This window comes from Manis javanica, chromosome 5 (assembly GCF_040802235.1).
Source record: "Manis javanica isolate MJ-LG chromosome 5, MJ_LKY, whole genome shotgun sequence".
Lineage (NCBI taxonomy): Eukaryota > Metazoa > Chordata > Mammalia > Pholidota > Manidae > Manis > Manis javanica.
The window spans coordinates 3,782,038-3,807,146 of record NC_133160.1 but is presented as its reverse complement, the minus strand read 5'-3'; the positions used below and the strand labels follow the sequence as shown (position 1 = coordinate 3,807,146).

Sequence of the window (25,109 nt, the reverse complement as noted above, 5' to 3'; positions counted from 1 at the left end):
ATGATATGTAAGAGTAAGAATAAGGTGATACTGGAACGGAAGGCTCCTGGGGTCCCTGCCACTTAGAAACTTTAAGAGCCTCACCGTCTCCCTCCTCACCTCCTTGTGATTGTCCACCCCTCCTTGCTTGCCTTTTGAGTGTCGTTACTTCTTCTAGGTATTTTCAGGCAGGAGGGTCTCCGGAGAATGTTATCCAGCTCTTATCGGAGAACTACACTGCTGTGGCCCAGACTGTCAACCTGCTGGCTGAGTGGCTCATTCAGACAGGTGCCACCCCCACCCCCAACTTTAACAGACCTTTGGGGCCTTGTAGGTCTTGTTGTCCTGGTTTTTAAGATTTCTGTTAAGAACAGAACTTCTTGCCCCTCTTTGTCTCCTTGATTCTTATTTTTGATTCAATAATTGAGGTTTACAGATAGCCTGCAAATGTGATTCTCATTGAGCTGTTTTCCTTACTGTGTTGTAGAATTGCAGGATTATATAGTGTATGCTCAATGTGTCATTTTTAAGAAGTCTATTATAGCAAGCAGTAGATGATGGATAATTTAGGACTGAGTATGATTATGGCTTTTAGCTAATATGATCAGAGTAGAGCTTTACTGTAAATCCACTGAACTGGGTGCAGATGACGTCATGGAGTAAGTACTGCCCGGAAACTAGTCAGTTCGTTGCTGTCCCAGTGATCAGATACGAGTATGTCTCTCTTGTCTGGCACCGCCCTCTTCTGTTGGGTAGGGGCATGTCTTTCCATCCTCCATGTCCAGGTTGGCACTTTGTCCTTGTCCTTAGCAAGGCTTCAAAGACACTGCTGTCCTTCCCATGGAGACAGGCATCCTTGTGTGTTTTGCCCATGCTCTTTTTGGGGTCTTACCGTTGAATATGACTAATTAATATTTTTATAAGAGGTCCAAAATCCTAAGAGGGCAGAAGCAGCTCTCTGGTTTGGTTCCCATGCAGACTTTTGATCTGTCTGCTTTTTCTAAAGTAGACACTCTCTGTCTAGTGCTTTCACTTTCTTTCAGGTGTTGAACCAGTGCAGGTTCAGGAAACTGTGGAAAATCACTTGAAGAGTTTGTTGATCAAACATTTTGACCCCCGCAAAGCAGATTCTATTTTTACTGAAGAAGGAGAGGTGAGGAATCTGTTTTCTTTTGCAAATTCCAGTTCCTAGGGTCTTTTGCTGACTCCCTGTGCACAGCGGAGTGTTGCATATTGTGGAAGTGATGTAAGAGCTGCGTGCTAAAGTCAAGGTGTGAGAAGGAGACTGCATAGAGTCAGAATTGCCCTTTGAATGCTGTGCTCCACGTAGTAAGACCTTTAGTAAGACCTTGCGTGCCAAGGGGCATGCAGGTCCTGAGCTTGCGAGGAGAAACAGCGGGTTCACATCTTCCACTTCACGCTGCCTGCAGGGAGCAGGTTCCCGAGTGGCGTGGTCCTCCAGAGGCAGATGCCAAGACAGGCCTGGATGTGCAGGAGATCATAGAGAGCCCGCCTGGGTGGGAAGACGGTGGGGGGCTGGAGAAAGCTGGGGCCGTGGTGCAGGTCTGACCCCTGAAGGCAGTGGGGAAGGAAGGAATGGAGTGTTAGGTGATAGTGCAGTTTTCAGAAAGTTTGAGCAGTGTCAGTAGGGAGCCTTCATGCCACAGTGGCCTGTCACCAGATCCCCGTTCTCCGAGCATCGGGATTGCCTTAGGAACCTTGACACCCCATCAGCGGTGAGAGTCAGCCATGGAAAGCCTGACCTTGGCACATATGGAAGGTGGCTTCAGGCCCCCAGGTCTGTCAGCCGCACAGAAGGAGAGTTGAGAGACATTTTCATGGCCCCACACATGGTGATGGACAGACCGCCCGCACTATTTAAATGGCCTGTTTCTCTTTCACCGAGGGCCTGCAGCTGATTTGGCATTTAATGGGCATGTGACACAGCTCCGCTGCACCGGCTTGCACTAGGCTCCCACATGTCTCCAGGATGCCTTTCAGGGCACTCTGTGTGGAGTCTAGCCTTCCCAAAGCTGTGTGTGGGCATTCAGGGCTCCAGCTTGGCCGCTCACTGTCCCTGTGGAGTCACCAGCTCTGGGACTGCATGGCCAGAGCAGACACAGGGACTCTTGCAGCTGGAATGTTTTGTGGTGGTTTATACAGTGTGACCTTTACTTAAGCTAAAGCCAGGCCTCTTATCTTGCTGTTTGTTTGTTGACAGACCCCAGCATGGCTTGAACAAATGATTGCGCATACCACATGGAGAGATCTTTTTTACAAACTGGCTGAAGCCCATCCAGACTGTTTGATGCTCAACTTCACCGTTAAGGTAGGAGGAGCGGCTGCACTCCACTCATGCTGCTGCTTTTCACACATTGAAGGATGGCAGTCACTCTGGGTTGAGCAAGTCTGTTGGCACCATTTTTCCGACAGTATTTGCTCATGTCACGTCTCTGTCACATTTTGGTAATTCTCATACTACTTCAGACTTTTTTATTATTACTACACGTGTTTTGGTGATCCGTAACAGTGATCTTTGATCTTACTATTGCATTTGTTTTTGGGGTGCCACAGAACACACCCATACAAGACAGTGAAATTAATATTAATAGATAAGTGTCGTTGTGTGTATTTTGACTGCTCCAACGACCAGCCTTTCCCACCTTCCTCCCGGTCTGTGGGCTTCCGCGTTCCCTGAGGCACAGTGACCCTGCAGCCGCCTCCGAATGCTCAGGCAAAAGGATGAGCTGCGCGCCCCTCACTTTCAGCCGGAAGCTGGCGATGATTCGGCCCAGTGAGGATGGCGCGATGGAGGCCGAGACAGGCTGAACGCCGGGCCTCTTGCACCGAGCAGTCAGCCAAGCTGTGAATGCAAAGGAAAAGCTCTCGGAGGAAATGAAAAGTGCTACTCCAGTAAACACACAAATGATAAAGCAAAACAGCCTTATTGCTGATACCGAGAAAGTTTTAATGGTCTTGATAGAAGATGGAGCCAGCCCTGACATTCCCTTAAGCCACAGCCTAATGTAGAGCAAGGGCCTGACTTTTCAACTGTATGAAGCCTGACAGAGATGAGGAGGCTGCAGAAGAAAAGTCTGAAGCCAGCAAAAGTTGTTGATGAGTTTAAGGAAAGAAGCCATCTCCATAACATAAAAGTACGAGGTGAGAAGTAAGTGGTGTAGAAGCTGTAGCAAGTTACCCAGAAGCTCTCAGGTAATGAATGAAGGTGGCTGCACTAAATAACAGATTTTTAATGTAGATAAAACAGTCTTATACTGGGAGAAGATGCAGTCTAGAACTTTTGTAGCTAGAGCGATGTCAGTGCCTGGCTTCAGAGCTTCCGAGGACAGGCTGATTCTCTTGTTTGCGGCTAATGCAGCTGGTGACTCCAAGTTGAAGCCAATTTATATCATTTACCATTCCAAAAATCTAGAGTCCTTAAGAATTATGCTAAATCTACTCTGCCTGTGCTCTATAAATGGAACAGCAAAGCCTGAATGACCGCACTTCTGTTTACAACATAGTTTACTGACTCTTTTAAGCCCACTGTTGATACCTATATATCAGAAAAAAGATTCTTTTCAAAATATTACTGTTCAGTGGCAACGTACCTGATCACTCAGAGCTCTGAAGGAGACAGTGGGATTGATGTCCTTTTCTGACTGGTAACACCACACCCATTCCGCAGCCCGTGGATCAGGGAGTCATTTCAACTTTCAAGTCTTATTTTTTAAGAAATGTATTTCATAAGGCCATAGCTGCCATAAATGGTGGGTGAGTCCTCTGAAGGATCTGAGCAAAGTAAATTCAAAACCTTCTGGACAGGATTCTCCATTCTGGATGCCATTAAGAATATTTGTGATTCATGGGAAGAGGTCGGATATCAACATCAAGAGGAATTTGGAAGAAGTTGTTTCCAACCCTCACGGATGACACCTAAGAGACTGAAGACTTCAGTGCAGGAACTGCAGATGTGGTGGCGATTGCAGAACAAAATGAGGACTGCTGCTTTGGATGAGCAAAGAAGGTTTCTTGAGATGGAATCTGCTCCTGGTGAAGAAGCTGTGAAGACTGTTGGGCTAACAACAAAGGATTTAGAATATGGCATAAACTTAGTTGGTAAAGCAGCAGCAGGGTCTGTGAAGACTGACTCCAGTTTTGAAAGAGGTTGTACTGTGGGTAAAATGCTATCAAATAGCATCACATGCAACAGAGAAATCTTTCATCAATGGAAGAGTTCAACTGATGTAGCAAACCTCATTGTCTTATTTTAAGAACTTGCCCCAGCACCCCCAACTCCAGCAACCACCACCCCGATCAGCCAGCAGCCACCAGCAGCAAGGCAAGACCTGCCTTCAGCAAAAAGGTTACGACTCCCTGAAAGCTCAGGTGATGGTTAGCAATGAACTATTTTTAATTAGTTACATACATTGTTCTTTAAGGCATAATGTATTATGCACTAATAGGTGACAGTACAGTGTAAACACAAGTTTATATGCCCCCAGGAAACCAAAATATCTATTTGCTGGGCTTCCCTGTGACGTTTGCCTTATTGCGGTGGCCTGGGCCTGACCTGCAGTGTCCCTGAGGCCTGCCTGTACTAGAGTCAGAGCGAAGATGAGAGTGTTCAGAGCGAGGGTTATTTTGAAGGTTGGTGGTTCGTGGTCTCTTTCCTTTGAAAGACCCTACTTGCCTTTTTGCTAAGGGTCTTCATCATTTCACCTGAGTAAGTCTTAACATTGAGAAAGAAAAGCATAGACAGTGTGGGTGTGTTTTGATAAACATGAACTGTGTTCTAGGATTGGACGGGAGGCTTTCTGTAGTCCGTTGTGCTCTGAAGGGGCCGTTAGGAATGCCTGGCTTGCCTCCTTCAGCTTACACACGGAGAAACCAAGGCAGGGTGGTTCACCTGGGCCACATGTAGCTAGTGGTGGAGCAGGGCTCAGGGGAAAGGGTCGAGGCCTGAGACCACCTGACCCCAAACACCGACCACAAGCCAACTTGCTGTGAGAATGTGGCCACTACTTGTTGACTTCGTTTGGTTTCTTATTTTTGTACCATAGCTTATTTCTGACGCAGGCTATCAAGGGGAGATAACCAGCGTATCCACAGCCTGCCAGCAGCTGGAAGTGTTTTCTAGAGTGCTTCGTACCTCGCTGGCTACAATTTTGGATGGAGGAGAAGAAAACCTTGAGAAGAACCTCCCTGAGTTTGCCGTAAGCTCTTTACTTCACGTAGCTCCGATTCAAGGGCTGCCCTGGGTCACGCATTTTCAAACATGAAATGCTCCTTCCCTGTCCAGGTCAGAAGGCTCTTTCCAGGATAATCACTGCCGGGCACAACTGTTGGAGCCTCTCTTGCCCACTTTTGTCACTGCTACAATCATGAAAGCCCAAACTCTCTCCCTACAATTTTTCAGAAGATGGTGTGCCATGGGGAGCACACGTACCTGTTTGCCCAAGCCATGATGTCCGTGCTGGCTCAGGAGGAGCAGGGGGGCTCCGCTGTGCGCAGGATCGCTCAGGAAGTTCAGCGCTTTGCCCAGGAGAAGTGAGACGCAGTATTTCTGCTTACCTGGCCCTCACTGGGTGCTCCCCACAACCCCTCCCCCGCCCCCCCCATTGCCCTATTTCTGTAGCCATAGACTCCAGTCCTCCTATTATCTAGTAGAGCTGGAAACGTCAGGGTGATTTTAAATGAGGTAGAGAGTTTGATTTCTAAACTTTTGCTTTGATAACAGTCTTATAAAGTACTTGATTATCCAATTCACTGGATTTACAAACCTGTACTTACATATATTGGGACTCATCAATAACAAGTTACAGTAGTCCTGAAATAATTATTCAGTAATCTAATTGTTATAGTCCATATCTTATAGAACAAAATTAGCTCTTAATTAGCTTTATTTTCTAAAGGAGTCTTCATAAGGTATTTAAGAAGTATATAGTTCCTTTTGGAAAGTCTGAAAGCTGTATTTGTGCCTTTCTTTCCCTGTCAGTTCTCAGTATTGTTTTCATGGGTCAGTCAAGTACACCAGTGATGACAGAAATAATGAAAACAGAGGAACCTCAACAATCCAGAGCTTTAAATATGAAAACAGGAAGGAAGGAGGGCGGGCGGGAGAGAGGAAGGAGAGGGCAGGGAGCCACCTTATTAATGATGGCACCTGTGATTTTTTTCACCAAGAGGCCATGATGCCAGTCAGATCACACTGGCATTAGGCACAGCTGCCTCCTACCCTAGGGCTTGCCAGGCCCTTGGGGCTATGTTGTCCAAAGGAGCCCTGAATCCGGCCGACATCACAGTCCTGTTCAAGATGTTTACAAGCATGGACCCACCTCCTGTTGAGCTTGTAAGTTGCTTTTCATTTTAATAAGATGGAACACCTCGAATGCTGATTGGAAGGGTTACTTTGGAAAGTCTGTTTCTCTTAACTGTCTTTAGTCAATGAGTGCCGATTCCTGGTGAAATGTTTCTGCCCTTGTCCTTGTCCTTCCCCATCACATTCTCGGCCCTTGCACACATTAGAGCACCGTCTATTGAGCGCTGCAGGGATGGGTGTGAGCGGGCACGCCCTCACTCCCACCTAAGTGTGTGGACTCACCTGCGTGTCTTCCCTGCGTCCTCTTCAGCAAGTGTGGTGTCTCCTCAGATCCGGGTGCCGGCTTTCCTGGACCTGTTCATGCAGTCACTCTTTAAACCCGGGGCCAGGATCAACCAGGACCACAAGCACAAGTATATCCACATCTTGGCATATGCAGCAAGCGTGGTTGAGACCTGGAAAAAGGTACCACCTTTTCCAGGAACTCAGGGCCTTTTAGGGAGTTACGTGACTTCCTCTCTCTGCTCATAGTTGGGAATTCAGGTTGCAGGAAATCAGGAGCCCAACTGTCAGAAATACCTTTTCTGGTGATTATACATAAAATAGTCAAAGTGTTAAATGTCTCAAGAAATTGTACATAGCATCTGTAATACATGTTCAAACTGTGATTTGAAATGTCACTAAACTGATTTCCCTAAGCCACAGATGCCAGTCTCATTGGCTTTCACTTCCTACATGCTATGTGTGTGATGTTTGACAAATTGACTCTCGACTTCAGTTAGGGAAGGGGACTTGCAGAGAGAAGTGACCAACTTCTGCCTACCAGTATCCAGCGGGAGGCCATGCCCTCCAGCAGAACTCACCGACGTGTGTGTGTGTGTTTTCAGAACAAGCGAGTGAGCATCAATAAAGATGAGCTGAAGTCAACCTCAAAGGCTGTTGAGACTGTTCACAATTTGTGTTGCAATGAGAACAAAGGGGCCTCTGAACTAGTGGCAGAGTTGAGTACACTTTATCAGTGTATTAGGTAAGCAAAATAAAATTTTATTTCTAAATGTAATCTTTTTGGGGGGAGGTGGTTTGAGTTTTCATTTTAAAAGTTCAAGAAATACAAGAAAAGCATCATAGGTACTTATCTTATTTATCTATTTTTGAATGTATATAGAGAACTTTAATCTGTCTCAGCAGCATGATTACTTTTCAGGGGTCTACTTGACAGAAGTCTGTTCACAAATGAGACTGAAAAAGGGATGCCAATCAGAATTAGAAAAATTGAGTTGTGGGGTCTATTTATATTAAGACCAACAAATTATTGCTTAAGTAGAAATGACTTGTGATTATCCCATTTTATAAATAAGCATTCACTAAAAATAAGCTTACAAATAAGATCTCCTCTTAGGCATTGTATCTTGCCTGTTAATTTGTACTAAGGACAAAGAAAGGGCTTGTTAAATACTCAGTCCACTAAGCTCACTGAGTATTTTGCATTGATTATCTTTTTCTTTTAAACCAGTAAAGTGATTTAAGGTAAGCTGAGAACCAGATTCCTGTCCTGGCACTGCACATTTGAGAGGCTGCCGAGCCCATCCGACTGCTGGCAGTACATGTCTCCCTGGCAGAGCATATTGAAGGAGGGAGTTGACAGGATAGATTGAATTGTTTCTTAAACTTACTCAGCTGGTTGTGTGTTTTTTAAAAGCTTTGTTTAAAGGAAGCCTTCTGCCTTATTGACCTGTAGGTTTCCAGTGGTAGCGATGGGTGTGCTGAAGTGGGTGGATTGGACTGTGTCGGAGCCCAGGTACTTCCAGCTGCAGACCGACCACACCCCGGTGCACCTGGCCTTGCTGGACGAGGTAGGAGGGCCCTTGTCTGTGCCTGACACTGCTGGTGCCTGTGCTTCCAGCTCATCTGGTCAGTGAGTTCAGAAGATACTCAAAGCTAGCTAGTTCTGTCCCAGAGGAGGATCTTCCTTGGAAGGAACTAGTTTCATTGACTCCACAGATTTAATTTTCAAGTGTCCCTGAAAGAGGAGGAATGGCACAGAAGCTGCCCGGCCCTGGGCCAGGTGTCGAGGACGGGTGTCGTCCGGCCCATGATAAGCCGTCTCTGGTGGCTGTGACAGTGGCAGCCGTTCTCCGTGTGCTGACGGCGAGCCCTGGGACCCACCCGTGGTGTTCAGCCAGGCTCCCTTTGGCCTGTTCTGTAGATCAGCACCTGCCACCAGCTCCTGCACCCCCAGGTCCTGCAGCTGCTCGTTAAGCTTTTTGAGACTGAGCACTCCCAGCTGGACGTGATGGAGCAGGTGAGCAGGTGGCCTGCGCGGATTGCTGTGCAGCCTGGGGAGAGGGCCGCTCTGACCTGTCTGCCCACTCCTGCAGCTTGAGTTAAAGAAGACCCTGCTGGACAGGATGGTGCACCTGCTGAGCCGTGGTTACGTTCTTCCTGTCGTCAGTTACATCCGGAAGTGCCTGGAGAAGCTGGACACTGACATTTCACTCATTCGCTATTTTGTAACTGAGGTCAGCGGTACACCATTTGTTTCATGTTTCATACCGTTTACATTAGCAGTGCCCTTTTTGACTTAATTTAGTTCATTTGTACCTAATTCTGAGAACTCTGCTTTCTGATGACCATGGTGATGACAAAGACATAGATTCCCAGTATACCAAGCAGGTCCTGCTTGTAGGAACCATTTGTGTGTTTTGCCTACATCACCACTTGAGTGTCTTAATTTTGGAGATTGGTATTGTCACCAGGAAGCAAAAAACTGGGGAGGAGAGGGTGATTTTCTCCAAGTCACCTGCACTTTGGCGGGCTGCTGCTCAGATGGTGCGGGAGGAGTGACCGGGTGCGCTCTCCTTGTAGGTTCTGGACGTTATCGCCCCTCCCTACACCTCTGACTTCGTGCAGCTCTTCCTTCCCATCTTGGAAAATGACAGCATCGTGGGCACCATTAAAACGGAAGGTGAACATGACCCTGTGACGGAATTTATAGGTAGGGTTGACATGCATGTCCCTTTTCTACAGTTTCAAATGTCACTGTTTATCTCCCGTCTCTAAGACAGTGCCTCTCTTCCTTCCGTTTGTTCAAGCTCACTGCAAGTCCAATTTCATCTTGGTGAACTAACTTAGAGCATCCTGCAGAGCTGAGCAGAACATTCCAGGAGACCAACTGCGGAAAAGCCTTTCAAGAAGCTGCTGTTGAGGGAAGTGGGTTCTGGTGGGAGGAGCTGGATAGCTGTTCTAAAGGGAAATGTTGGCAGTGCGAGAGGAAACTCCCAGGGATGGTTCCCCTGCTGCCCACGCAGGCTGCCCCCCAGGTCCTGCTGACAGTGTCCACTCACACCAGCAGGGGAGCTGGGCCCCCATCATCTCCTGGGACGGCCCCACCAGTCAGCCCCAGGCTGGTGGGAGCTGGGAACCGGACACTCAGGGGAAGGACTTCAAGCTGACTTCAGTTTTCTGACAAAACCCAATTATTAATTGGTATTTTGCTGTGATTGTTTTAATTTTCCAAGAACAAATAAAAGCCTGCTCTCATGTGGAATAAGGCACACTCAGGCTCCATTCGTGGGAAGTCGTGGGTTTTATTCATCACTTGGGCAAAGTAAAATGGCCGTACTGCCTCCCCCCTCCACTCATTCCAAAGTGGCATCCGCACTGGTGATGCTGATGTGTTTTTCCTCTTAAATACCACAGTTGCCAAGAGGAAAATACCAAACCATCGACTGAAGAAAATGGAGGTCATGTAATTTGCTGACTTGTGGGTCACTCCCTGCCAGGGACATGGTTGCTTGCGGTCACCGTGGCGGGAAAGCCCCCTGTGCAGGTGTTTAGGGGCACCCTGTGCCAGACTCCCCTCACGGGTCTCGGCAGCACCACTGCGGTCTGCCTGTTCTAGGCCCTCTGTGCCGCCACCAGCTGCCAGATGCTCTGACCATCAGCCCCCAGTCCTTCCCTCCACGCAGTTCCGGCCCAGTGCCCCGAACAGCAGGATCCCCTCTGGCTCATGGCCTTTCCTCAGAGCTGCTCTGCCGGAGACTTGGGCCTTACACGACGGGGTCCCCGAACGTGCACTGCTGCTCTATGGCAAGGTTGTAGTCGGTGCCCTTCCCGCCTTTGTAGGTGCTGGTCACTATTCTCATCCAGCCTCGCTCGCCCTGGGGAAAGTGGGAGCCAGCGTCAGAACATCCCCGCCTTGCCACAGGCTCCCTCTGCCCCACCTCACCACGCAGCCGCATGGTGCTGGGCACCTCCCCGGCGGCCCCTTCCCTTCCCAGGACCCCCACTCAGAAAGATCTTTTGTGTAATGTTTAACTTGGTTAATATTTAACGTGAGGGGTATGTGGCCCTGTATACTAAAACCTAATTAAAATAACTGAAATGTTGATTCTTTAGATTAAATGACTTACCTATTAATATCCCCATCTGTAGTCATTTACTAGACCTTTCATCACTTTGACGTAAATCAGTATTCCTCACCTCGTAATAATTTCTATGGCTTAAGCTGTTAATGCTTAATACTAGGTCTTAGAAATGAAGGTTCCAGCAGTTCATTTGTTTCTTCTAGATGTTCAACCCAACTCAACAAAGTATTTTTGAAAACAACTCCACAGCATTATTTAGGGAAGCCGAAACTACGACAGGAAAAAGAACGAGACGATTGTACAAGAAAAAGCTAGCTGAACAGGCACTTCTGAAGGCGCGCTGCCCCACCAGGGGGGCTTCCCCAGCAGACGTTTGGCAGTGTCGGACACATTTTTGGTCGTCACAATGTGGGGACGGGGAAAGGATCAATTGGCATCTGGTGGATAGGGGCCAGCGACGCTGCTAAATGCTGTGGCATGTGGGACAGAGACACCTGCCACATGACACAGAAGGGTCTGATCCTAAACACCACTGGGGCCCCTCTGCCGCAGTTCTTAGCTAAGAAGCCAACGGAACCCTCAAGGTGAGGGACGTCGGTGGGAGCATCTTACCCATGGTTCACCCCATGAGTTCCGGACAATCCAGTACTCAGTCCCGTCGCTGACACCCCACCCGGCCACGGAAATGACATGGTTTATGTAGGCGTTCTCGTAGTACTCAGCATAGATGCCTCCGGTGTAGTTCGCCATCTTTTCTGTTGCCATTATACCGCAGCTGCGAGCAAGTAGTTAAAGAGCACTTCAAATGGAAAGAATTTACCACCTTTAGAAATGATTGTGTAGGTCCAACTCATAACACACCAGATGATTCTCCCTACATTTCTGTTGTTACTCACTTGGTGTCCCCCCACTAACGGTGCCAGCAACCCCACAGCACACATTCAGTTCTGGGACCTCTGCGTGAGTGGACGGCCCCTCCCTGTCATCCTGTGATAGGCGTGTTAGTTTATTTAGCTTTACTTCTGAGAAAACTCCTGTGGCAGCTGTGTCCCAAGTGAGTGAAGCTGGCCAGATAGAAAGGGGTGAAAAGGACTCCGGTCCCATTAATGTAAGCACACCCCCACCCCCCACCCCTACTGGCAGTGGTCACGAGGTCTCACCTGATGGGACCATTCGCGTAGATCTCTGCCATCATCTTCCCCCTGCCGGAGAGGGAACCATAGTTCCCAACCTTCCAGAGGGTGTAGTTCTGGATGGCGTGGCACTCTTTGAATTCGGTGCAGGTTCCACATTGGTTAAACCTGTCACAAGCTGGGGGATAGCAGAGAAGTCAGTGGGAGACTGTCTTTGTTGACCTGCTAACAAACCCACTGCCCACCTTTCTAACTGCCAGGACGGAGCCATCGTCTTGCCTTCAGGTGCTGTTTCACTGTGCTCTCCTTTCAGCTGCAAAGGAGTCGTCACTAAAGCCCTTCCCTGGGCCTTGGTGGAAAAGACAAACCACTAGCGCATAGTAGGTGTTCAGAAGTTACCCTTTCCTTTGCCTCTAAAAGGCTAGAAGGACTATGGCTAAAATAGAGTAATTAAATTAATAGCTTTTAATATAATTGTTTTGCTGGCTAGTGAATAGGCCAAAACGTGGGGGAAAAGCAAGCATTTTCTTACTATTTTGGTTTAAAGAGCTATCAGGAATTAGGATTTTAAAAAGTGCAGCTGTTGGTTCTTTAAGACTCTGCAGGGTCGCCTGTGTTCCTCCCGCCCCCCAGACATTCTCATTTCTTAGCCTACCCGTCCTGCCTTTCCGCTGCTTTCGTGTCACCTGTTTCTGTTGCAGTTTTGTGTATCTCCAGATTCCTCCCTGGGACATTAAACTCCTTGAGGATTAAAATGTTGGTTTAATTTGTTTCTTGGACACCAAATGCTCAGCCCAGTACAACCAGAGAGTGGTGGTCCTTTGGCCACGTTTGTTAATACAAAGACCATGGCAGACAGCCAGGCTGCTGCTGAGCTCCCACCTCGCCCTTTGTGCCGGATGGGTCGGGGGGCCTGGCTTATGCCAACACCAGGGCATGCAGGGTGTCGCCCCAGGGGTCAGCCGACCTACATTCTGAAGAGCTTCCTCCCATATCCATCTGCCCCTCTCCTTGGTTCTCTGACCTACTGCGTTTATCACTTCAACAAGCCTCACCTGACCAGCCTGGGGGAATTCTTTCTGGCTGGGCAGCGTGGCCCAGGAGCCAGGTGAGGGCACCCCCTGGGTGTGGGATGGTGCCTGGAGTCTGCTCTGCCTCTTCAGAGGACACGGGCTGGAGCTCACCCCTTCGTTGATGGACAGGGTGTGGGTGGAAAGCACCCCCAGGTCCCTCCATCCCCTCACTCCCATCTCAGATGGCCTCTCGAGTTCATCCCCGCCCTCCTCTCTGGCTGCCCAGCTCTGGCAGTGACAGGCGACTTCAACTGCCAGTTATGGATTTGGGTTTGGACTTCTCCCTTCGGTTCCCAGGGGGAGCAGCCTGAAAGGAATGTGCCAGCTCCAGGGATGCGGCGGCCCCCTCGGCCCCAAATCCTCCTGAGTGCGTATGACCCTGCCTCAGGGTCACGAGGCGGGAACCTGGCTGACGCTGCTCCTGGGCCACCCGGCTTCCGGTCCAGAGCGGCAGCGTGCCTGCGCTCCTCATCCCACTCCTGGAAAACCGGAAAACTTACCCTTCCCTCGGCAAGAGCTCACCTTACGAAGACCCACGAAACCACCACAGTGGCAGCACATCAGAATCTAAACACCAGGGCCAAGCCTGGCCGTAGGGACATGCCCTCCCCAGGTCCTTGAGGTTGGCCGTCCTAAGAACGACAGGCTCCAGCTTCCGGCTTCCCAGCCCCACCAGGCTGGAGGTGGCGGAGGGCAGCCAGCTCTGTCCCGCCCTGCCCCAGAGTGTGAGGTGTGCGCTAGCCTGGGCTCTGGGCCACGCCTCTCCCGGGAAGAGGCCTGGGGCTCCCAGGGGCCTACCCTGGTCCTTGGCCTGGTAGTTGTTGCAGGTCTCGTCCGGGATGCCGTGCTTGTGGGCATACTCCCACACCAGGAGGTCGTTGCCGCCCTCACAGGAGCCCGCGTTGCCACAGTCGATGACGTTCTGCACAGACAGCAGAGTGGATGGCCATGCGCCCTTCCTCTTGATGTTGATTCTGTCTGCAAGCGCGGCAGCCATGCGGTCAGCACCCGCCCACCCCTCCTGGCCTCACAGTTGCCTGGGCCTTGCCCAGGGCCCTCTGCCAGGCAGACCCATTCTTGGGAGTCTCAGCTCTCCAGAGAGGCAGCCTGTGGCCCTTCCTGGGCACAGCTGCATTGGCCCATGCCCACTGTCAGTGCCACACGGGCAGGGCCAGTCTGTGCCCCAGAAGGGCCTGCTACGGGATCCAAGGAAAGAAGACACTGGGCCGGCACCGAAGACAGAGCTAAGAACAGAGGGCACAGGCCCTGCCCTCGGGCCCAGAAGGGCGCCCCTGTGAGAAGTGCAGCCCAGGGCCACCCAGCTGGCGGGCGAGAAGTCCAGGGAGTGGAATAAGCCCCTTTGGGGAAGGCTGGTGGCGCCTGGCCCCAGGTGGGGGGACAGGGCAGAGAGGTGGCCGCCTTGCCCAGCTCGGCCAGCTCCCAGGTCCCTGACACTACTTAGCATGGTGACTGCTTCCCCTGGGTCCTGTGTTTGGGTCACAGCTACAGCTTCAGTACCTGGACACACCAGACTGGCACACACGAGGGGGTCAGCGAATGGTCCTGCATAAGTGAATTTTCTTCTAACTGAATCCTGGCCTGGCTGCCAACACCCAGGTGGTCACTTCCCCAGCAGACCCAGAGATGAGTTCTTTGTCTTCACCCTCATGCCGAGCCAGGCCTGCAGGTGGGGTGCAGGTCCCCTCCACCCCCACTGCTGGTACCAAACCACTCTGCCATCGGAATGGCCGACATCCCGGCTCTCTCACGCTGTGGCTTCGCAGCAGTGTCCCATCCGTTCCTGGGAGGCCCTAGCGCATCGGGTCACGGCGATGGCCAGCCCTCTGCACAGGGAGGGGGGCCTTGGCAAGGGGCTCGGACCTCTGGTGCCCAGGGACAGAAGGGAACACAAGCAAGGGCGAGATGCGCCTGGGGGAGGCGGTGCTGGGCGCCTGTGAAGTCCCCTTCTGGGGCTTCTCTTTTCTCAGTGAAAGAGGAAGAAGGGCCTGCCGGGAGATGCTAGCTGCTGAGGAAGAAAGAGCACAGAAGCAGTGGGCGGCCCAGGAGAGGCTCCACGCCAGAGCCTTGGGCGACCAGGTCAAAGGCTGGTCTCCAGCCACCCCTCCTAAGGTCCTTCATTGGGGCGAATCCTAGCACCTGACTCCCTCTCTAAATTCCTTCAAGGCTTCTGCCAGACACTCCCACTGGGGTAGGGCCCCTGGTGACCTTTAGAGCTCCCCAGGGAAGGCCCCTCCCCAGGCCCCGCCACAAAGGCCCTCTTTCAGTTCCTCCCCCCCAGCCAGCACCAATTCTGCCTGGCCTTTGCCCAGACCCTCTGCCTCGAGGCCTGCCCACTCCCTGCCAGCCTGCCTGGCAAGGTCTCCATGTGGCTCCAGTGGTTAAGCCTCTGGTTCCACCTCCTCCAGGAGCCCCATCCATGTCCTTCCCAGTCAGGGGCCTACCTGATGGCTCCCGAGGGCTCCCACACCCTAAAATGGAGTCTCAGCCTACTCTACCTGCCCTGTCCCTCCTCCTGAAGGTCAGAAGTATGCCCCCACCCCCAGGGGTCTCCTCACCAGTCCCCAAAGAGACAGGGGCAGAACCACCAGGGAGACCCTGCCAGACGCCCCAACTACAGCCAGCTGGCCTTGGGGTCAACTCCCCACCCCCCACTCATCCAAAAGGCAGGCACAGCAGAGGCCTTGCTTCTGGGCTGTTCTCCAGGCTGTTAGAACCTGACCTGTCAGGAGGCTCAGCTTCCTCATCTGTGAATTGGAAGCAATCACACACACAGCAGCTGGGGAGGCTGAAAGGGATGGTACACGTACAAGTGTGTGCCAGAGTCTTGGCAAGTCTTGGCAGTGACCACACTGCTGTTAATCCATTTAACATAATTCCCCGCCTACAGCAGACCTGCCCGGTAAGCCGCCCACATCGGGGAGGAGGCATCATGTCCCAGCCCTCCAGGGGCCAGAATTCGAGCTCAACTCTTGGAGCCCTGGCTGCCACTGGAGACGCCACAGCCCCTCCCGTGTGCTGCCAGGCAGGCCTTAGGCTGCGTGAAAGCCCAAGGCTGATGCCAACTCCCTCACCCTCCTCTCCCAAGGCAAGGTGCAGCAGCCTTCTCGCGGGTTAGGGACATCGGCCGCCCCACGGGCCTTCCTGCCCGCACCGTGATCAGATGGCTGCGGTCCAAAGGAGAAAACCAGCCAGCCTTGCTCAGTATGCCACGCCCAGGGAGATACTCGTCTCAAATATTAACGGAAAGGCAGCTTCACTTGTCTGTCTGCAAACTCTGGCGGGGCCTTCAGTGAATCTGCATTTCTGATTTGATCCAAAATGGCCAGGGTCACAAGCCTTCGGGGAGAGAAGGCCCCTGGGAGCCACTCATCACTGGGCTTCAGTCCTAGCGCTGCCTGACCTCCCCAGGGCCAGACAGGACCCCCATGCACAGGGGAGGCACGATCCACTGGCCACTTTGGCCTTCCCTCGATGGTGAGGGGTGGCAGAGGACACCTGTCAGAGCCCACTGGGCTGCGAGGCTCAGGCAGGCTCAGTCCTGGCATGGAATCACAGGCCCTGGGGCCTCGGGCTGCGGCCACCTGTGCTGGCAAGGAGGCAGCGTGGACAGGCCTTCCTGGCCCACTGTCCAGAGGGGCAGCAGAAGCCCCCACCTACCTGCCATGGCGCTGGTGCTGCCATGGGCCCAGCAGGAGCCACAGTACTGGGGGATGTGCTGGTTCCTGGTGGCACTGGCGTAGTTGATCCCATCCACGTTGCGCCAGTCCCATCTCTTGGGCAGATCCGATGGGGACAGATACTCATGAGGCCGGGGGTATGTCCTAGAAAGAGACCACCACCAACGGAGTCAGCGCGGCGCTCCTGGGGCCCAGAACACAAGTGCTCTCCGCAGCGCCCGGTCTCTCCCCTTCCCCAAGGGGCACAGGCGTGAGGAGCACCCGGATCACCAGGGGAGCCAGTCTCACCCCCGGCGCCCACCCCCGGCAGAGTATGGGGGAGGCAGGGCAACCCAACGAGGAACAGACTGCTCCCCAGGCCATGCCCCAGGTGCCGGGTGGTGGGGCCCGTCCCGCCCGCAGGTGGGACAGAGGCCGCCCACGGGAAGGGCGCCGGACTTGACCCTCAGGCGCCCAGCTCCCGGCACGCGCGGGAGGCGGCAGGTCCCCAGGGGGCCGCGCAGCCCCCGCGGTGCCCACCTGACTCCCAGCGCGGCCGGCTGGTCCCCGCGCAGCGGCCGGTAGCAGGGCCGGCGGGGCTGGAAGGGGGCGCCCGCTCGCGCCGCGCCCGCCAACAGCACGAGCACCAGGAGCGGCCGCACGGACGGCGCCATGGCTCCCGAGCCCCGGCCGGCCGCGGCCTTAAGGTGGGGCGCCCCGGACACACCCCCGGGGCGGGGCCGCCGCAGGCCCGGGGAGGAGCCGCCTGGCCCGCCTGGCCTCGGGCCGCGGGCGGTTTGCCCCAGGCGCCGGGCCTGGCGTGCAGGGCCGCTGCCCCGAGGCCCGGCCCTCCGTGGGGAGAAGTCCGCTCCCCGCGGAAGGAAGGGTGACTCTTTTTGGAAGGTGCCCCGAAGGAAAATTGCACTGGGTGCAGGAGTCATTCGTTCTACATTCCAACTTGCAAAGATGCTTGGAGAGGTTTCCTGCTAAAAAGCTCTTCATCGTTAATGGGGAAACGAAAGCAGAAGTGGGACCCCCACGCCGCCGTTTCATAACTCAAGAGTTTCTCCCCCTCGTGCCCCTTGTGAGCGTGCATCAGGGAAGCAGACCACAGAGGCCCCCATCCTTGTCAGGAGAGGGTCCCCACGGGCTGTAGGGTCCCCAGATGGGCTTGCCTTGCTCTGACCTGCACGAAAGGGGCCCTCCCTTCTTCCCTCCGCCTGCACCACACCAGCGATCAGAACCCAACGTGACTGCCCCGCTGGCTTGCAGCGATGTGTACGACCAGCCCTGGAAGGCGGAGGAAGCCCCAGAACCCCAGCAGGGCCGGCAGCCTGCGTCAGTGCCTGTCAGCAGGGCGAGGTCTCCTAGGCGAGGCGGTTCTTCTGTGTCAGCCCCGAGGCCCAGGCCTCGTTCCTGCTGAGGCCGGGCAGCCCGGCCGTCTCCGCTGACTGGGCCTTTCAGCTTCTTGGAAAATCGCTAGCAGGTGGGACTGAGGTGGGATGGGGCTGCAGCCGGCTCCTTGGAGAAACACATGCCTGAGCTGGGGTGAGGGTGTGGAAAGCACCTGGAGCCTGGGCACCAGGCCTGCATCGAGCCTGTCTCTCCACTGTGGGTGTAAAGTGAGTGGGAAGGGGACTGCCAGCTGGGACGTTCCCACTTCCCACGCCGGCTCTGTCCCCCATGACGGGTGGAGCAGGTGGTCCTTGTGTAGAAGAAAGTCGACCTATGATGTCATCCAGGTGGGGTCTTTCTAAGAGGTGGGTTTCTGGTCATGTCTCGTGAAAAAGCTAAAAGCTCATTGTGGCTGAATGATGGCCAGAGTGGTCACAATATTCCAGGGTGATAAATATTGTGGGGATCCCCAAGTACCCACAGCTGACAGGTGCAAAGTCCAAGCACATGTTTTACAGCATGAGAAACAAGTCAGGGAGGGGATCGCTCTAGGCTTTGCCTCTGGGGGCTGGGCTGGGCAGTTAGGGCCTCATCCCTGATAGTGGCTGAAAATGTGCCGAGTCACCACTTTGCCTGCCCTGCAGCCCCAGGGGATGGGGACGAAGATGCCCTGGGCCTCCCAGGGACAGCCCGCTGCATGAGGATGGTGGTGAGACAGGCGCCGGCCTGTGATCCCTGCAGCCACACGGCCCAAGGTGTAAAGTCAGGCCGTGCAAGGTTCCATCTTGCTCCAGGCCCTGCACATCTCAGCTAGGCCTGCTCAGTCACTTGACCTCCACAAGCCAGGGCATGGGCCAAGGTCGGAGGGGTGAGGAGATCAGGAAGCATTCAGCCTGTGGAACGCAGGCTAAAGGGAGGGGCTGGGGATGTTTTTGGGTAAGGAATAGGACCTCCAGAGCTGGACAGATGGTGGCACATTGGGGTGTACCTGACATAGAAGCAACTCAAATTCAGAGAATGATGGGAAAACGGGGCCAGAGGCCTGGGAAGGAGTCCAGACGTTTGGAACCACAACATTCAAGGCAAGTAGAAGGAAGTGAGGTTTGACCTGACCCACTCTGCCTTCTCAGCTCCTCTGACGGTTCAAACCCAGGAAGCCCGTGGACCTGGGGCTCCTTCTTCCCCCGATCCTGGCGCAGCGTGCACTGCCCAAGCGCCTTTAGTCCCACGGGCTCTCTTACGGGTATGTGGACAGACTGAAAAGGCAGACACATGAGGCAAGGCCGTGACGTGAAAGCTATGCATTTCTAATAATAAGGTTGATTTTTCTTCTCATCTCATGTGTAGAGAATACGCATACTTTGCAGTTAGGCCCGCTTTCCCAACCCAGAGGACCAGACTGCAAGGGGGAGATTCCATTTACGGGGGGACTGCCTCAGAGGCCTCTTCCTTCTTCATGCCGTGGGGTCTGGATAGCACTGCAAGCTGCAGACATTTCCTATTATTCCACATTCCTGAGTTTGGCCACATCCTGGATACCGGCTTTTGTTTGGATTGATGCCGACGGTGCTCGGTCGGCAAGCCTGGCTTTGCAGGGCACCATGGCCTCCTTGCCAGCTGCGGGGCTCTTCTCCATCCTCATGGCTGTCAGGGCGCATGCTCACATTGACTCCCACACGCCTTTGCAGCAAAGACCTTCCGGTGGGGTGGGCCAGGTGAGCTGTGGCTCCTGCCACTGTGCCTGACTATCATCACCATACGTTCCCCAGGCTGCACACACTTGCGTGTGAGGGTGCACAGCTCCTGGGGTCACATTTGTGAGGTTGGGCTGCTTGCATCACCTTCAGAACCTGCCGGCCTTAGGCAGGTAACATACAGCCACCCAGGGCTGGCCATGACCTCTGTCAGAGGGGCCTTGGTCATGACCTGATCACATATGTTGGCTCTCTACATCAGGCAGTCAGCAAATATTTGTCACACACCTAGCGTGTGGGCTACAGCGATGATGAGTCCCACGGGGCAGGCTAGAGATGGGGGCCCCCTGGGGACCTAGCCATAGAAAGTGCTGGACGTTTTAAGCAGAAGGAAATGCAAACACGCTTAGTAGGCACAATCAACTCAAGAAGCTGGTGGGGAGTGTGGCCCAGAGGTGGCTGGCAAAGAAGTAGTGGGGAAGGCCACTGGAGAGCCTATAGGGGTGGTAAGCACGCCCCTCAGACTTCCAGGCCATGTGCTGCTCTGTGTCCAAGCCCACGCTTCCCACTGGCCACTGGTCCTTGAGGCTCAGGACTCCTGCCCAGGTCCCACCCTCCCCAGTTCCCTCCCTCCTGGGATAGGCTCGCCTCTGGTTCCTTTCCACACCCCCCTGTACTCTCCACGGTGGCTTCCCCGGAGAGGGTTGGGTTTACCCTGGTTGCTGGTCATTTCCTGGAAGGCAGTGGGGAGATCTGATTCATGTTTTATAAAGATTCCTCCAGCGGCTGTGGCGAGGGTGGGCCGGAAGGAGGCCGGAGTGGTGTCAGCTGTAGGCTGTTGCGGCGCTGCTGGGGGCCCTGGAGGCGAGGGGAGACGGCGGGGCAGCTGGGCTGCCTCTCTGGGAGGCTGGCTGGTGGGCCTCGCTGTGGATCACAGACCAGGAGCGCAGCCAAGGCTCCTCGGACGCCCGGCTGGAGGCCTGCCTCTTGACACCTGAACTCCTCTAGATGTGGGGATCTGAAGGCCTGTGGCCAATCCCTGGTTCTTCAGCATTTTCCTGAGCCTTGAACATGTCAGTGCCCTCTGCGAACCTCTGATGCTTCTACAAAATGGAGAGAGCCATCACTTTGTTCAAAGGCACGCTGAACGAGGTGACATGTAATAGTGGCAGAGAACTCGGGCAAGGCAGCAGAGAGGGACTAGGGCAGTCATGTCTCTGCATTGCTTGAGGGCAGGGCCTCTATTTCCTGTCTCTCCTCGGAGCCCCCCAGAAAGCACTCAGCCAATATTTGTTGGATAAATGAATGGATTTCTGAGACTCGTACAGCAGAGAGTCTTGGACAAACACTGGGCTTGAAGAATATCTTTTTGTTTGATTTCAGCTCCAGGTGCTGCCCCCCACATTTTGCTTATCTCTGTTTCTGCCCCAGAATATTGCTTATCAGGAAGCACACACCTTGGGAGGTGGGAGAGAGGAGACTGATGTCAGTGTGTCCAGACACCTTGAGAACCGCGGAAGTTCTGGGGAAGTGGGGTGCGTGTGTGTGTGTGCGCTCCTGTCAATCAGCGATGCCACAGCCCAGGACGCTGATGTTCCATGTACCTGAAGAGATGGCGCAGCTCCCTGAGCTCAGAGGCTGGCTTGGCATGAGGAGCAGCCCCGGAGCAGGGGGCAGGCTCAGCGCGCGGGGCGGCCGGCTGCCGGGAGACGTCCAAGTCTCCTGCGCGTAGCCTGGCTTAATGCAAAACAGCAACGTCCTCCTTGCCTCTCTCCTGTAGTTACTCAGTCTCAGGACGTTCTTTTACAGTAAGAGAATACACTGGAGGCCGAGTTCAAGAAAGTGGCGCCCAGTTCATCTGGCGATCTGCCCACACCCGGTGAGTCACTCATAATGGCCCTTCAGATGTCATTTTCTTGCTAAGACATTTGAAACAACTTCTGCTTTTGAATCACAAGCAAACACTATAATTCAACAATCTTCTCTGAGTTATTCAAGGAACTTCAGTGTACTCAGAAGTGGAAGATTGGGGTGGACGAAATCAATGAAGTCTCTGAGCCCTCTGTTTTTCTCCTCATTACATTTCACCTGCCAAACGAAGGTGGGGGGTTCCCACATCCGACCACCAAGGCCATCTCCTGGGGGAAGTCTGGAAGCAGCTGATTTGGGGTTTCTGGGTGACACTTGGTTTTCCTTATCACTTTAGTTCTGTTCCCGTAATAGATGCAAGTATCATCCAGGAAAAGGCTCGCTACCACCCCCCGTCCTGCCGGACAGCCTTCAGAGGAGAGGGCACTTCAGCCAAGGGTCAGCCAGTTGCACTTGATCATGGCGGTGTCTGCAGGCGGCCCACCTCCTCGCCATGTGCACCCTGCCGGATACGCTTGGGGTGGATTTGCTCCTGCCCTCTGCCCTCTGCCCTCCCAGGCCGTGCTTGCTGAAGCTCTGTGCTTGAGCATGTCCCTGCCAACCTGCCCTTGCAGCAGCCCTTCTCTGGGGTGGAAGTGACTTTGTCAACCCTCACAAATGGCCACTTTTAATCACTCGCTGCAGTTCAGAACTCGGGGTCACCTTCAGCCTGGTAGATCAGACCTTGGGTCCTGCCAGCCTCTCGAGGGACACTGCTCACCTGTGCCCCAGGAAGGGGTCACTTCCACTGGTCTGAGAAAGACACGATGTATTTGCCGCTTGGCTGGTGGTCACTAAACCGGCAGTGAGAGGAGAGTTCTTTCCTTGGGAACAGGTAGCTTCATAGGTAAGGACAGGGGGGCAGAGACAGAGTGCATTGCTGTCCAGACAGCCTGCTGTGCCCAGGACTAGGCAAGCCTGACCTCGGGGGAACTCCACACCTGGGTGTGAAGGGACGGAGCCGTGCACACAGCTTCCCCTTCCACCCAGGAAGCTCGCTGGAAAAGCTGCCGGCGAAGGAGTGTTGGGAGTTGGCCGCTCAGGGCAAACTGGTATGGGGACCACTATCCCGTCTCACGGCGGGGAGAGCTCAGATCTAGGGCAGAGGTGGCCCGGAGTGGAGGCGATCTCCCTGCCAGGTGTTCGCTCCATCCAGCAACGGCTTTCAAAGCTCAGCACAGCTGCCCAGATGAGTCAACTCTGCTGGCCGTTCCGCGAATCAGAGCAAACAGGGTTCCTGTTTTCCCCCCTTTTGCCAGCAGCCTCATTAACAGAAAAACCTTTTAAGAGCCCGTCTGGAAACTGGGCCTTTTTCCTCCCTGAGTAAACTGAGATCACCAAGAGGAATGTGCTCCTGGGCAGAGGTTGGGAGGGGAACCCAGCTCCCTGGATCTTGAAGAATGAGCACAGGAAGACCCAAAACGCCCTCTGGCCTGGCCGCCACAGACCCCTTTCCATGGCAGCGGCAGCCACTGCGTCCCATAGTAGCTCATGGGGTCCCTCCACCCACCAGCCACTCCTGACATCCAGGCTTCCCGGAGCAGTTCATGCTTTTGGCCCAGACCCCCTCACAGTGGATGGAGGACAAAGTCCTCAGCACCATGTCCCCAGCCCCCACCCATTTGGACACACTCGGGAATAAATGCATTATCAGCGTTAGGGAAACTCGCCATTCTGAGCAGGGCCACTCAGACTTGCCCGGCTGTTGGTGTGCGTTAGACAAACATTTACTGAGCCCTTGTCTCTATCAGGCACTTTGGGACTTAAAGGTGAAATGATAGGCTGGCCGGGCGATAAGGCATGGGCATGAGTAATGGGCAAACACAGCCGTATGTGTAAGTGAACTAACATGTTGGGCCGCAGGAGGCACGCCTCTGACCCGGGGCACAGCCCAGGCAGCCTTGGTCTCTGCAGGGCTCCCACAGCAGGGAGGGTGGGGAGCGCAGCTGCAGGGATGGACCCAGGAAGAGCAAGGGGTGGAGGTCCCGAGGGAGGGAGGGGTGGTGGGGTGACTTCCATGGAAGCTGAAAGCTTTATTCTGTGTATGTTTTTTTGTGAAACTTGTGAAAAATACTGCTGAGCACATGCAGATTTCTTCCTCTTGAATTTACATTTTCTTCTCTTTTACCTTTGGGGCAGCAGGGTTTGGACCAGAAGCATCTGTGCATCATGGGGTCATTCAGAGCAGAAAAAATATGAGTAGAAAAAAATTCCTAACTTAAAGAAATGTAAGAGTGCCAATTCTGTACAAGGTTGGGAAAGAGACACCAATCATGACCCATTTGCCGCATTTGCTTCACCTCTCTCTACAAGGATGCATTCACATCACTGCTGCCCAGCTGTCTGGAGAGTGAACTGCCCGCATGGTGACCCTTGATCCTGACTGCTTCATGGTATCTCCTGAAAACAAGAATTCCATTGAGGGATCCCCCGGGCCGTGATCAAATTCAGGAAATACAACATGGGTACAAGGAGATCAATCTGCAGTCTGTGTGCAGATTTCACAACCATCCCAGCAGTGCCCTTTGTAGCAACTTTCCCCCTGCCCAGACCTGACACTGAGTCACGCTGTGCTCAGGAGGCACGTGGCCCCTGGGCTTACTGGGCAGTGAGAGCTGGAGCAGTCCTGGCGCTGGCAGGCACCCCCAGGAACAAAGTCCTTCTGCCCCACCTCCGGATTCCCTTCTGGTGTCCAGCCCGGTCTGTTTACTTGGTGGTCAGACTCCTTTGGGAGCGGTAGAGGCTATTTTCCCCCCAGGAAATCCACCATTGGACTTTCCTGCCCATGTCACTGACTTCAGGTTGCCGGCCTACTAGGTTCGTAGAAAGTGCCCAGGACTTTGGAGATGGGGCCTGGGTGGGGGCAGGGCAGACCCCACAGCCGTGGTCACCGGTCTGGGGACTCTGGCTTTGAGTGCGTCCAGCCCTGCTTTTGGAGGGTCTTCCTAAATAAATCAGCTCCATGCAGAGTTCCGTGAGCTCCTTCATTCCTGCACCCCAGCTCCCAGCACGTGCCCAGAACATGGGGTGGGGGGGGGCTCCCTTGATAGCTGCTCTGTGCCTGGCAGACACTGGAGAGAAGCTTTGAGAAGCAGGGGCTGCTGAGTGCGTCACCCACGTCCTGGGAACTTCGAGCGGTCAGACCTGCCTGACTGGTGCCGGGCCCCCTGAGTCCCCTGAGCTGCAGGGCTGCCCCAACTGGCTTGCCCCTCATCCAAACCAGTGTTCCTGCTCCCTCCGGGGCTCCGATTCCCCTTGTCTGCAGACCTGGTATCACCAAACCCACCGGGTGGCCAGACACAGCCTCTGGAGCAGGATGGGGACTGGCGGCTGGCTGGGCTGCCCTGCTCCGTGCTGCTGGGCAAGCAGCTTGTGGGTAGGAGGATGGCGCCTGGGACTGGCTTGGGAAGGTGCCTGCGGGGAGTCAGGGAGACATGCTGAGCACCTGCTGTGTGGCCAGGCCTTGCCCGGGTGTCAGGGAGATGCTGTTGGGAGTCTGGCTCTCAGACAGTTCCAGGTCTGGTGAAGGAAGCCAGTGGCCAACGATAAGCCCCCTGACAA

The 25,109-nt window shown here is 53.9% G+C and overlaps 2 protein-coding genes and 1 long non-coding RNA gene across 5 annotated transcripts in view; 2 read left to right on the top strand and 1 right to left on the bottom strand.

The window, feature by feature from the left end:
- Positions 1 to 9,868, top strand: part of NELFCD (negative elongation factor complex member C/D) — a 14,149-nt gene extending 4,281 nt beyond the window's left edge. For all 3 annotated transcript variants that reach the window (XM_037006365.2, XM_037006366.2, XM_073236399.1), the window contains exons 3-15: positions 158 to 267; positions 1,023 to 1,132; positions 2,201 to 2,308; positions 5,043 to 5,195; positions 5,399 to 5,529; positions 6,166 to 6,331; positions 6,632 to 6,766; positions 7,189 to 7,328; positions 8,040 to 8,154; positions 8,508 to 8,603; positions 8,680 to 8,820; positions 9,167 to 9,296; positions 9,394 to 9,868. In XM_037006365.2, coding sequence (XP_036862260.1) covers positions 158 to 267; positions 1,023 to 1,132; positions 2,201 to 2,308; positions 5,043 to 5,195; positions 5,399 to 5,529; positions 6,166 to 6,331; positions 6,632 to 6,766; positions 7,189 to 7,328; positions 8,040 to 8,154; positions 8,508 to 8,603; positions 8,680 to 8,820; positions 9,167 to 9,296; positions 9,394 to 9,428 — 1,570 coding nt within the window. In that variant the 3' untranslated portion in view covers positions 9,429 to 9,868. The remainder of the gene's footprint in view (positions 1 to 157; positions 268 to 1,022; positions 1,133 to 2,200; positions 2,309 to 5,042; positions 5,196 to 5,398; positions 5,530 to 6,165; positions 6,332 to 6,631; positions 6,767 to 7,188; positions 7,329 to 8,039; positions 8,155 to 8,507; positions 8,604 to 8,679; positions 8,821 to 9,166; positions 9,297 to 9,393) is intronic.
- CTSZ (cathepsin Z) lies at positions 9,869 to 17,258 on the bottom strand. The gene is made up of 6 exons (XM_037006368.2): positions 17,092 to 17,258; positions 16,553 to 16,716; positions 13,673 to 13,852; positions 11,829 to 11,979; positions 11,281 to 11,443; positions 9,869 to 10,461 (listed from the first exon to the last, which is right to left on the bottom strand). The coding sequence occupies exons 1-6, from the start codon at positions 17,223 to 17,225 to the stop codon at positions 10,351 to 10,353; spliced, it is 903 nt and encodes a 300-aa protein (XP_036862263.2). The 5' UTR covers positions 17,226 to 17,258; the 3' UTR covers positions 9,869 to 10,350.
- On the top strand, positions 17,136 to 25,109 carry LOC118970249 (uncharacterized). Its single transcript, XR_012131231.1, has 3 exons — positions 17,136 to 17,258; positions 21,450 to 21,519; positions 23,691 to 25,109. It is a non-coding gene; the product is annotated as an uncharacterized lncRNA (long non-coding RNA).

What these genes read in the sequence shown, in the direction of transcription:
- CTSZ (XM_037006368.2), bottom strand. Translation starts at nt 17,225, where the DNA reads ATGGCGCCGTCCGTGCGGCCGCTCCTGGTGCTCGTGCTGTTGGCGGGC. An exon ending in CCGGCCGCGCTGGGAGTCAG is followed by an intron (nt 16,717 to 17,091) that starts GTGGGCACCGCG and finishes GTCTCTTTCTAG; the next exon opens with GACATACCCCCGGCCTCATG. An exon ending in ACTCATGGGGTGAACCATGG is followed by an intron (nt 10,462 to 11,280) that starts GTAAGATGCTCC and finishes CACTTTCCCCAG; the next exon opens with GGCGAGCGAGGCTGGATGAG.